A 12,170-nucleotide genomic window follows, 5' to 3' on the forward strand; every position below is an offset into this window, starting at 1 on the left:
AGGAAATAGTAAACCAAAAGCAATACTGCTCTCCTGGAGAGACTGTAGAGATTACGCCACCATCAAGGACTTGAAGGATGCAGGGGTGGTGATTCCCACCACATTCCCATTCAACACATCTGTTTGGCCTATGCAAAAAAGAAGCTGATCTTGGAGAATGACAGTGGATTATCATAAACTTAACCAGGTGGTGACTGCAATTGTAGCTGCTGTTCCAGATGTGGTTTCATTACTTGAGCAAATTAATACATCTCCTGGTACCTGGTATGCTGTTACTGATCTGGCCAATGCCTTTTTCTCAATTCTGGTTTCAAAGGAACACCAGAAGCTGTTTGCCTTCAGCTAGCAAGGGCAGCAATATACCTTCACTGTCCTACCTCAAAGGTATATCAACTCTCCAGCCCTGTGTCATAATTCAGTCCACAGGAACCTCGATCACCTTTCCCTTCCACAAGACATCATACTGGTCCATTATATTGATGACATTATGCTGATTGGATCTAGTAAGGAAGAAGCATCAATGACTCTAAACTTATTGGTAAAACACTTGTGTGTGAGAGAGTGGGAAATTAATTCTACAAAAATTCAGGTGCCTTCCACCTCAGTGAAATTTCTAGGAGTCCAGTGGTTTGGGGCATGTTGAGATATTCCTTCTAAAGTGAAGGATAAGTTATTATATCTGGTTCCTCCTACAACTAAAAAGGAGGCACAACGCCACAATGCCTGGCTGGCCTCTTTGGATTTTGGATGTGCTCATTTGGGTGTGCTACTCTGGCCTATTTATCAAGTGACTCAAAAAGCGGCTAGTTTTGACTGTGACCCAGAACAAAAGAAGGCTCTGCAACAGGTTCAGGCTGCCATGAAAGCCGCTCTGCCACTCGGGCTATATGATCCAGCTGATCCAATGGTGCTTGAAGTGTCAGTGGCAGATAGATATGGTGTCTATCCTTGGAATCTTTGGCAGACCCCTATTGGTGAATCACAGTGCATACCTTTAGGAATTTGGGGCAAAGCCCTGCCATCCTCTGCAGATAACTACTCTCTTTTGGAGGAACAGCTTTTCGTTTGTTACTAGGCATTAGTACAGACTGAATGTTTAACCATGGGCCACCAAATTACCATGCAGCCTGAGCTGCCCATTATCAACTGGGTGTTGTCTGACCCACAGAGCCATAAAGTTGGACGTGCACAGCAGCATTCCATCATTAAATGGAAGTGGTATATATGAGATTGGGCTTGAGCAGGACTTAAAGACAAAAGTAAGTTACATGAGGAAGTGGCCCAAATGCCCATGGTCTAGACTCCTGTCACATTACCTTCCCTTTCTCAGTCTGCACCTATAGCCCCATGGGGGAGTTCCTTATGATCAGTTGACTGAGGAAGAAAAAACTCTTGCGTGGTTTACAGATGGTTCTGCGTGATATGTAGGCTCCACTTGAAAGTGGACAGCAGCAGCACTACAGCCCCTTTCTGGGACCTCCCTGAAGGACAGTGGTGAAGGGAAATCCTCCCCTCCCAATGGCCAGAACTTCAAGCAGCGTACCTAGTTGTCCACTTTGCTTGGAAGGAGAAATGGCCAGATGTGTGATTGTATACTGATTCATGGGTTTGGCTAGATGGTCAGGGACTTGGAAAGAACATGATTGGAAAATCGGTGATAAGGAGGTATGGGGAGGGGTATGTGGGTAGATCTCTCTGAACGGGCCAAAGAAGTGAGGCTTTTTGTGTCTCATGTGAATGTTCAGCAAAGAGGAGCAGAGGAGGATTTTAACAATCAAGTGGATAAGATGACGCATTCTGTGGAAACCAGTCATCCTTTCCCTAGCTGCTCCCGTCATTTCCCAATGGGCTCATGAACAAAGTTGCTATGGTGGCAGGGATGGAGGTTATGGATGGGCTCAGCAACATGGACGTGAACTCACCAAGGCCGACTTGGCTACCGCCACTGCTGAGTGCCCAATCTGCCAGGAGCAGAGACCAATTTTTGAGTCCCCGATATGGCACCATTCCTCGAGGAGATCAGCCAGCAACCTGGCAGCAGGCTGATTACACTGGACTACTTCCATTATGGACAGTGCAGCATTTTGTTCTTACTGGGATAGACACTCTATATATAGATTTGCCTTCCCTGCATGCAGTGCTTCTGCCAAAACTATCATCTGTGGACTTAAAGAATGCATTGCTTCAGATCAAAAGACTCACTTCACAGCAAATGAAGTGTGGCAATGGGCCCAGGCTCATGAAATTCACTGGTCTTACTATGTTCCCCATCATCCTGAAGCACCTGGCTTGATAGAAAAATGGAACAGCCTCCTAAAGACACAATTGTGGTGCTGCTAGGTGGCAATACTTTGCAGGGTTGGGTTAATGTTCACCAGGGGACTGTATATGTTCTAAATCAGAGCCCAACATATGCTGTTTATCATGGATTGAACTGTGTCCCCCCAAAATATTTGTCAACTTGGCTAGGACATGATTCCCAGTATTGTGTGATTGTCAATCATTTTGTGATCTGATGTGATTTTCCTATGTGTTGTAAATCCTACCTCTATGATGTTAATGAGGTGGGATTAGCAGCAGTTATGTTACTGAGGTAGGACTCAATCTACAAGATTAGATTGTATTTTAAGTCAATCTCTTTTGAGATATAAAAGAGAGAAGTGAGCAGAGAGACATGGGGATCTCATACCACCAAGAAACAAGAGCCAGGAGATAGTGTGTCCTTTGAACCTGAGGTCCTTGCAATGTGAAGCTCCTAACCAGAGGAAGACTGATGACAAGGATCTTCCTCCAGAGCCGACAGAGAGAAAGCCTTCCCCTGGAGCTGGCACTCTGAATTCAGACTTCTAACCTCCTAGACTGTGAGAGAATAAATTTATCTTTGTTAAAGCCATCCATTTGTGGTATTTCTGTTATAGCAGCACTAGATAACTAAGACAGAATTTGGTACTGGGAGTAGGGTGTTGCTCTAACAGACACCTATAATGTGGAAGTGGCTTTGAAACCGTGAATGCATAGAGGCTGAAAGAGTTCTAAAGTGCTTAATAGTAAAAGCCTAGATTATTTTGAAGAGACTGTTGGTGGAATTATGGACATCAAAGACAATACTAGTGAGAACTCAGAAGGAAATGAGGAGAGCTATTACACTGGAGTTGGTGCAGATGGCAAGAGGCAGCAGCAGAGAAATGGCATTAGTAGAACCAGGAGACCAGCACCAGATGGCACTGGAGCCGACCCACAGAGCAAGAGAGCTGAGTGCCTTTGGCAGGAGGCTTTGGCAGAGTAGGGTGCCTCCAAGCATCTATTGGTGGAGCTAGGTTTGCTGATCACAAAGCAAGAGAGCTGAATGCCTTCCAGCAGACGTTTACTGGTGAAGTGGGGTGCCTCCAGGTACTTATTGGTGGAGTTAAAGAGCTTTGAAACACTTGCCCTAGCAGGGCAGACACGGGCCGTGAGGCCCAAGGGGCCAAGAGGCCAAGGAACCAGGAAGAGAAGCTGAAGAGACAAGGAACACAGGAAGCAGAGCTGCCTCAGTCTTAAAGGGTAGGGCCACAACCTCTGGGGTCTCCAAGGGTGGAGTCGCCACTCAGATGAACTAGGAGAATGGGGCTGCCCAAATTCGAGGGAGCAGTGTTGCCGTTCCAGTGGGCCGGGAAGGCAGAGCTGAAGCCCAGATAATCTAGCAGCACTAGATAACTAAGACACTGTATGATCTCACTTACATGAACAAACAAATATATGGAAACCAAAGATTATTAGTGGTTATCAGAGGTGGCAGGGAGGGGAAAAGGGGGAACTTTTGCTTAGGGGGCATAGAGTTTATGTTAATGGAATAATTTTGAAAAGGATAGCGATAATGAATGCACAACATGAATGTAATCAATGTCACTGAATTATACATGTAGACATTACTGAATCAGTGAGTGTTTTGTTGTGCGTATTTCACCACAAAAACAAAACAAATTCATGGTGATAGATGCACATCATAGTGAATATCATTAAGGTCACTGAATTGTATACATAAAAATGGTTGAAATGGAAAATGTTTGGTTGTATATATTTTACCACAATAATAAAACAAACAAAAAAAATCCAAACACTGACCATTACTTACAAAGATCTTCATGATTCAGTTCTACTTGCCTGTCTAAACTCACTTTGCACCAGTGCTCTTTCTGCTTCCTTAATCACTTCCCTCCAAGCCTCCCTGGCCTGCTTTTTGTCCCATTAAAACACCAAGCCTCTAGGCCTTTGCATTTGCTGTTTCCTGGTCATTATGAGTCAGAATCGACTTGACAGCAATGGGTTTGGTCTTTTTTTGTTTCGTTTTGTTTTTGCTTGGAACATTCAGAGTAGACTTCCCTGGTCACAATGACTAAAAAAAAAAATCCCATTGAGTCGATTCTGACTCATAGCAACCCCATGTGTGTCAGAATAGAACTGTGTTCCATAGGATTTTCAATGGCTGATTTTTTGGAAGTAGATCACCAGGCATTTCTTCTGAAGCACGTCTGGGTGGACTCAAACCTCCAACTTTTCAGTTAGCAGCTGAGTGTGTCAATCGTTTGCACCACCCAGGGACTAACTAAAAGAGCTCCCTAATTACTCACTATCCCATTACCCTGCATTATTTCCTTAAATAGCACTTGCTACTATCTGAAATTATTTATTTTATGTCTTCCCCACTTAAAAAGTAACCTCCAAGGAAACTGAGACATTGCCCAACCTATTTGCTGCTGTATCCCCCAGGCTTGGCACAAGGTGTTTACACCCAGTAGGTGACGAGTAAATACTCATTATGCAAATCAATGAATTCCTGCCTTTATTGATGCTTCTCTTGCTTGGACTGTTGCCCTCTTCCTTGGCTTCTGAAAAATCTAGAAAAGTAAAAAAGAGCTGCCTTTCTAATTTCCCCTGTTTTGTTTGTTTTTTATTCTACTTTCCTGCTTATCCATGTTCTATCCAGCCTTAAATTCTCTTGCAACTGGGAAATTTTTCTTGATTAATCTGTTAGGAAGGGTGGAAGGAGAAATGGGAATATTCTATAATCTACCTGTCCAGGTAGAGCATTTGGATACAGGGCCATAGTTTCTAACCCAAATCAAGATGCATTGTCTGACACTTTCCACTTTCAGGGGTAAGGAGTAGACTGGAAGATGACATTTACATGTGATAGAGTTTCTTTATAAGGAGAAATGGAAGAAAATACTGCAATGGAAACTTTCTCAGAAAATCCAGGATATAAGGTTTAATATAAAGATATTTTCCTCTATTACACAACAAGCTCAGAGGTAAGAGATAAAGGTGAGAAAACAAAACGTCATCGCCTGTTCGGACAGACACTGGAAGTTGTAAATCATCTAAAATCAGAGCCTTTGAACAATTGCTGTATTGCATTTCTGACCCTCTTAGGAATGCAGGTGGCCACAAGAGGAACTGCCACTTAGCTCAATTCTGACCATCAAGAGACGTGGGAGTGGCAGAAATCTTGGGTTAATCCAACATGCTCCCATCTCCTCCCCTGGGTCCCACACAGGGCATTTCCCAACCTCAGGGCTGCCCTTTCTCTCCTTTCTTCCCTCTGCTGATCTCTCTACCTTCCCTTCCTACAGCACCCTGTCCCTGACCAACCCCACCTCCTCTCTGTAAGGAACTTGCTCTCTAAGGGTCATGTTCATTTTTAGACTCTCTCTGAGTCCTGGGTATGTGTCTGATTTCCCTCCAGTAAATCCCCACAGGAGGGAGACCTAGGTTCTCTTCTCCTTGGCCTCGCCCAGAGGCAGGCAGGGCTTTGGACATGGGGATATGCCCCTGTTTGGGGTAGTAGACCAACGGGACCAGGGGGCCAATTTTCAGAAGTTAATGGAGTGTGTCAGACGAGGACCAAACTCTGACTGCTGACCTAGCCCTTCATGAGCGGAGTGCTTGGCCTAGTTCTGACTCTGAGGTGGGAAAGACAAAGTTCCCCAGCCTGGCACTGGGCCTCCTCTCCTGCTGTATCAAATGCCCATGTATTCATGGTCATAGAGCTGCTGCTGGGTGCCCGGGTAGGAGGACAGAGAGCATGGACATCGTATTTCAGCGGAGACACAGCTCTTGTTCGTGTGTGTGCAATGGCAGCCCGTCAATCTGATCAAACGGTCAAATGTGTGGGAAATTTTATCCCACTGTGGACTGCAGAGATTTCTGACTATGGGTCTGAGGCTTTTTTTCCCCCGTTTCCTACTGAACTGAACATTGCTTAAAGTATCTGAAGGCCCTCAAGGTAGAGTTGTTTATCCTAGGGTCCACCAACTCCCTGAAATTACATACAAAAATTTACATGTGTGTAGACCACTGCGGGCAACTACATACTATAGCAGGGAAAGGGGCGTAGCTCTTCACAGTTTCTCAAAGGAAGCCAGGATCCAGAAAAATAAGAATGGCTAGCTTAGGTTTTTCAGGCAGTTGATTCGGAGACGCTGGGATTGGCCTTAAGAAAAATTCCAAGGCAACAGGGAGAGATGGCTGGAGAGAATGAGAGCATGTGTCTGGTGGCCCCAAGGAGCAGGCACTTTGGAGGGGCTGCTGGGGCTGTTGCAAATTCCACCCCACTGGGCACAGGAGACTGCCCTATAGATGCTTCCCATGCCAGCCTGGCACCATGTCACTTGTCTAGCCTGGTCAGAGGAGTTGCCTAACTGGGCACTTGTACCTTATAAACTCACTAAATTCTGAGTGACAAGTTAAAACAGCTTAGAACTTCCACCAGATGTGATTTAGGGAGAAGAGCTTCTGGGGGATAGTGGCACAGGGCTGGAGGGAGAAGGGCCATGAGAGAGTCCAGTTTGAGAGGAAGGGTGGCTGGTACGCATTTCATGTAACCATTCCATTGCTATGGAGATTACTCAGATTGCAAGCCCCTCTTATCTATGTCAAACTTTGCCCTTCCCTTCCAGAAGCCTAATCTATATGCTCCACCAGACTGTTCTCACTGCACCCATGATATGTGCTTATTGTGCTTTGTTAGTGTTGCTAAGTGTCTGCCCACCCTGGGAAAATGTGAGCTCCCTAAAGAAATAGACTGTACAGTGCCCACACTCAGCCCTCCTTCCACGGCCTTCCCAAGCCCTAGTCCTCTTTTTAGCATCACCCCTAACCTGGAGGGCAGGAGGGAAGCCAGGGAAGCTAAGGAGACAGCAGCAGCCCTCTACTGGGGTGGCCCAAGGGCATAAGATGAGAAGCTTGGAGTCAGTTCCTGCTCTTGATATGGGAGCTTGGGCACAGAGGGCCAATCTGGGAGAGGCCCAGATATCATGTGCCATCTGGGAAGAGGGCTCAGCTCTGGGAGAATCCCAGTATAATGATGCATCAGTACCACAGCCACCTTCCTAGATCTGGCCCCATCACTCCACTCTCAAGTGATTTTAAGAACTTGCTCATGGAACTCTGGGACCTCCGTCTCTCTTTCTGCCAATTACCATGCCCACTCTACTCCCAAAGCTACCGTCATTCTGAAACACATCACTCTCTAGCTTAAACATTGCCAATGACTCCTCTTTCTTCCGAAATACTTCTAGCATGGCATGAATGCTGATTCAGTACCTTTTTAGTCTTGTTTTCTGCAACAAACCTAAGCTTCAGCCAAACCAGGTCTCCCAAAGTTCCATACATACATTCATGTTTCTAGGACTCTGCTTATGTGGTTCTGTCTTCTGGGAACGCCCTTCATATCCTCTTCTCTCCATAGACAATCACACTCATCCTTTAAGACCCAGATCCAATCTGGCCTCCACTGTGAGGCCCCCCAGCCATGCCAGGAAGAAATAATGCCCCCTGGCTCTGCCCTCCCATCACCCATTGTTCACATACAATGAATAAAATGAAACTAATGCTTATGGAGCTCTTACTCAATGCCAAGTACTCTGTGGCACATGAATTATCTCATTCATCATGTATCCTAGATCCCTCACCCACCATGTGAGGGAATCAACTGTCCTTATTTTTAGGAGACTTGAGGTTCAGAGAGGCTAAGCATCAGAGACGTAGGAAGAGTCAGAGCTGGGATTTGAATCCCTGGGTGTCAGACTCCTGAGTCCATGGCCTTTTCTGTCTGTTAGTGGTTGGTGTTGTAAGTGGCCGCCTGTCCTGTGAGGGTTGATAGTCTTTTCAGGTCAGGACCTGCCTCATTTGTCATGGTGTCCCCCGGTCCTAGGTCAGTGTCAGGTACAGGGCAGGTGCTCAGTGGATGTTTATGGAATTGCCTTGAAGCCTGCGAAGTTTGGTGAGCAACCTCATTTACCTATTAACAACCATAGCAAACAGGGCTTCAGAGGTGGAATCTTCAAGAGCAGAAGAGTAGTTTGCAGGTGATACAGAAGGGAAGACCCCCACCCCCCACCTTGACCTCTATTAGCATTTCTGAATTGGGGTTGGGCTTAGCAGTCTTAAGGGAGTCCTGGAAGCCAGAACTGCAAAGCTCTTGGGGATCTATGGGTGGAGTGTGAATGAAGTCCAAGCTTTAGGAATGTGGCCTATCTACCCTCTGTACCCCCTGCCTTCTTCCTGTCCCCAGCCTTTATGATGAGCTGTGATGCCAGGCAACAGGCCACGAGGTGGTGCCTGCTCCCTTGAGAGGCCCTGTCCTCCTTCCCAGGGTTCCCTTGGGAGACCCTGGTTCCCTCCTCAGGGCCCCTCTAGCCTCACCTTCAGTGCTGGCATCATCCACCAGTATGATCTCCTTCAGGAAGATGGCAGGGGCAGTGTGTAGGACACTGTACACCGTTCGCAGCAGCGTGGACCAGGCCTCATTGTGGAACACAATGATGACACTGGTGGTGGGCAGTCGGGGGCAGCGTCGGAACTTCTGATCCAAACACCTAGGGGGATGAAAGTGTGGACACAGCTCTCTAGGTCCCTCGGAGTTCCTTGGGAGGTGGAGAAGGCTCTGTCCAAAGGCTCCCCATAACCATCCTCTGCTCCTCTGAACCATCAGCCACATTTCCTGTTGCAGTCCGGAATTCCTGCTCCCTGCCCCAGGCCCAAGTTCCCTGGGTGGTGTAGTTAATACACTCAGCTGCTAACCAAAAGGCTGAAAGTTTGAGTCCATCAGAGGAACCTTGGAAGAAAGGTCAGAAGGTCTACTTCTGAAAAAATCAGCCATTGATTTTTATGGAGCTCAGTTCTACTCTGACACATGTGGGGTTCCCATGAGTTGGAATTCACTCCACAGCAACTAGTTTAACTGGTCCCTGGCTCAGTCTATATTTGCCATCTACTCTGAGCCTCCATTGGAAACCCTGGTGGTGTAGCAGCTAAGAGGTATGGCTGCTAATCGAAAGGTTGCCAGTTCAAATCCACCAGCGCTCCTTGGAAACTGTATGGGGCAGTTCTACTCTGTCCTATAGGGTCGCTATGAGTCGGAATCGACTCGACAGCAATGGGTTTCTGAGCCTCCACACTGGACCTAGCCAACTCACTCTAAAACCCATCTCCCCAGAACGGGCTCAGCCCCCTAGCTGTGATTCTGAGGGCTCACTTCTGTCTGCTCTCTCCTGGAAGTTCCCAGGGCTGACTCTCTCTTCTTCAGTAATATATGTGCTGCATAAAGTGAAATACAATCCAGAAGTCCCAGAGGGGTAAGTGATAATGGAAAAATTAACATCTGAGAAAAGTGACTAAAATTTCCATATTCTATGAGAGGAAAAGGCTCCTCTCTTTACAATGTACAGTTCCTCTCTAATCCATTTCCTCATTAAGTCCCTGTAATCTGATACTGTTATCACAGTCAGTTTCCTGTGACCTTTCTCTACCCTTATCCACTCCAACCCCTGCGTGGTACTTGGCCACATTGCCCCTTCTTGACACTGCATTTTGGGGTTAGGGGATAGGAGTGTGTGAATCCTGGATCTCAAGGAATTATCTGGCTGAACATACCCTTTCTTAACCCCCTCTGCCTGCTGGTTAGAGAGATTTCTCATGGAACCTTCTGAGGAGACTCCTAAACGTCCTCCACTGGCTGCCCTCACTCCCAAAGCCCTTCTCTGCTGAGGAGTTCCTGACACCTAACTCCAATGGTTCCTTCTTCTAGGGCTATAGTACTTGGTCCAAATCTGAGCTCCTCTGCATTCATCGCCCAAAAGAATCATGAATTTGGGGATGGGGGCTGCCATGTGAGAAAAGGCCAGAAGGGGTATAACTCTTATAGCAGGAGGACAAAGGCTAAATGAGGAAGACACAAAGTCTCTAACTTAAGGACAGTGTGACCACAGCCATGGCTGCATTAGAGTGAGGTGGCTGCAGCTCAAAGATCTAAGCACTGGTTTTGTTGCTCAATATGGAAAAGATAAGCAAATTAAAATAAAGATTGGAATGAATTCATGGTCCCGTGGGACTTCACTGAAGGAAGCTAGGAGCTGTGGGCATGTTCCTGACCACCAGGGCTGCTGTTGGGAAATGACCTCTACCCCAGCTGCCCAGCACTAGAGTCCCACAGTCTCTGGGGCAGACCTCAGTGATTGCAAGGTCACCAAAACCACAGCCTGGAGTCTGTCTTTCCCAGTTGCCTCTGTACCAGGTCCTGGTCCCAGGCTCTGAGTTCCTTCTTCTCTAACCCATCACCTTCATAATTGTGCTTCACTCCTGCTGGTCTCCCTGAGCCTCCAGCCTCACTGTAATACTCCTGAACCCCAACCCCAGGGATCAGGGCAATTGGTCAGGGGAACAAGTGAGGGCTTAGAGGAAATCCTCACCCATATTCTAAAATCCCTTTCAATTTAGTTCTTTACTTGGCATTTGGCCCTTGTCTATGGTCACACAAAGGAGCCTCTGGGTGGCACAAACGGTTAAGCACTCAGCTAATAACCAAAAGGTTGGCAGTTCAAATCTACTCAGAGACACTTTGGAAGAAAGGCCTGGCAATCTACTTCAGAAAGTTCACAGCCATTGAAAACCATATGGAGCACAGTTCTACTCTGACATACTAGGGTTGCCAGAAGTTGGAAATGACTTGATGGCAACTGTTTTTGTTTTTTTTTTTGGTGGGGGGTGGGCAGTTATGGTCACACCAGTCACACCGTTGGCAGAGCCCTGGCCTCCTCCCAGGATTTTGGTGCTACTTACTCAGGGGGTCGAGTGTCTGGCCCCAGCGCCCTCTGCAGGGAAATCTGGTCACTGGCAAAGGCATTGAAGCAGTGCTTTTTATAGCCCTCTTCTTTTTCTTGGGTCTCTTGAGGGGTCCACTCGCTCTTCTGAAATGCTTTTCCGTCTGCCCCAGGACTGTTGGGGTCCTGTGGTGGCCGTTCCCAGAAGGGCTTCAGCTCAGCTAGGGTATAGAACCCAGGGAGGCAGGACTGGTTTGTGGACACCATGGTCTCCTGGGGTTCTGGAGCCTTGATCTGGAGTTTGGGCATCGAATCTCTAAGGTTGTTCACAGCCCCCAGCATGAGGTCCAGGACGTGATCCTTCTGGTTCACCAGGGACTTCAGCCATGGTTTCTCCGTGACCTGCTCCCTATTGCTCATGTCCCTTTGCAGGATGAAGAGGAAGAGCACAAAGGCACTGCCCACCATGGCGAGGCGCAGGGGCATGTGGCGTCTGCGGAGGAGCCTCATCCTCTGGAATCAGTGAGGCCCAGGTGCGTCAGCTCCAAGTGCTGGGCCCACCCTGGAAATAGCTCTGTATGTCGTGGTGACCACACTTTGGGACCTTAGTCTGAAAAGGGAGGAGAAGAGAGAGATAAATGAGCTAGGAGAAGGCTGGGGAGGGAGTCAGGGGCTTGAAGTTCGAGTCCAGGCTCTGTTGTTAAATGGTGGCATCCCCTTAGCCCAGCCACTTAACTTCCCTGTGCCAAAATTCCCTTCATCCATCAAATGAGGCGACCGGACTCAGTGTTTCTTTCCTGCACTGAGATCTTGAGATTCATGGATCCAGAGAAACCAGAATACTGAAATACTACATGAGAGATTTAAGTCAACATAACCACTTTGGGAAACAATTTGGCATTATCAAGTAAAACTTAAAATGTACATACTCTATGACCTAGCAATTCTACTCCTAGTTTTATATCCCAGATAAACTCTTGCACATGTGAACCAGGAGGCATGTACAAGAATGTTCATAACAGGACTTCCGGCAAGATGGCGCTCTAGACAGAAACACCACGCCGTCCCTCCACAACAAAGATCCGAAAA

General features: G+C 47.1%; 1 protein-coding gene across 2 annotated transcripts in view; it reads right to left on the minus strand.

Moving 5' to 3' along the window:
* GALNT6 (polypeptide N-acetylgalactosaminyltransferase 6) overlaps positions 1-12,170 on the minus strand; it is a 61,142-nt gene that overhangs the window by 19,134 nt on the left and 29,838 nt on the right. For both annotated transcript variants that reach the window (XM_023742417.1, XM_004388343.3), the window contains exons 4-5: positions 11,101-11,691; positions 8,686-8,858 (exon numbers count right to left, since the gene is read on the minus strand). In XM_023742417.1, coding sequence (XP_023598185.1) covers positions 8,686-8,858; positions 11,101-11,591 — 664 coding nt within the window. In that variant the 5' untranslated portion in view covers positions 11,592-11,691. The remainder of the gene's footprint in view (positions 1-8,685; positions 8,859-11,100; positions 11,692-12,170) is intronic.

The sequence above is a fragment of the Trichechus manatus genome, unplaced genomic scaffold (genome assembly GCF_000243295.1).
Source record: "Trichechus manatus latirostris isolate Lorelei unplaced genomic scaffold, TriManLat1.0 scaffold00209, whole genome shotgun sequence".
In the NCBI taxonomy this organism is placed as follows: Eukaryota; Metazoa; Chordata; class Mammalia; order Sirenia; family Trichechidae; genus Trichechus; species Trichechus manatus.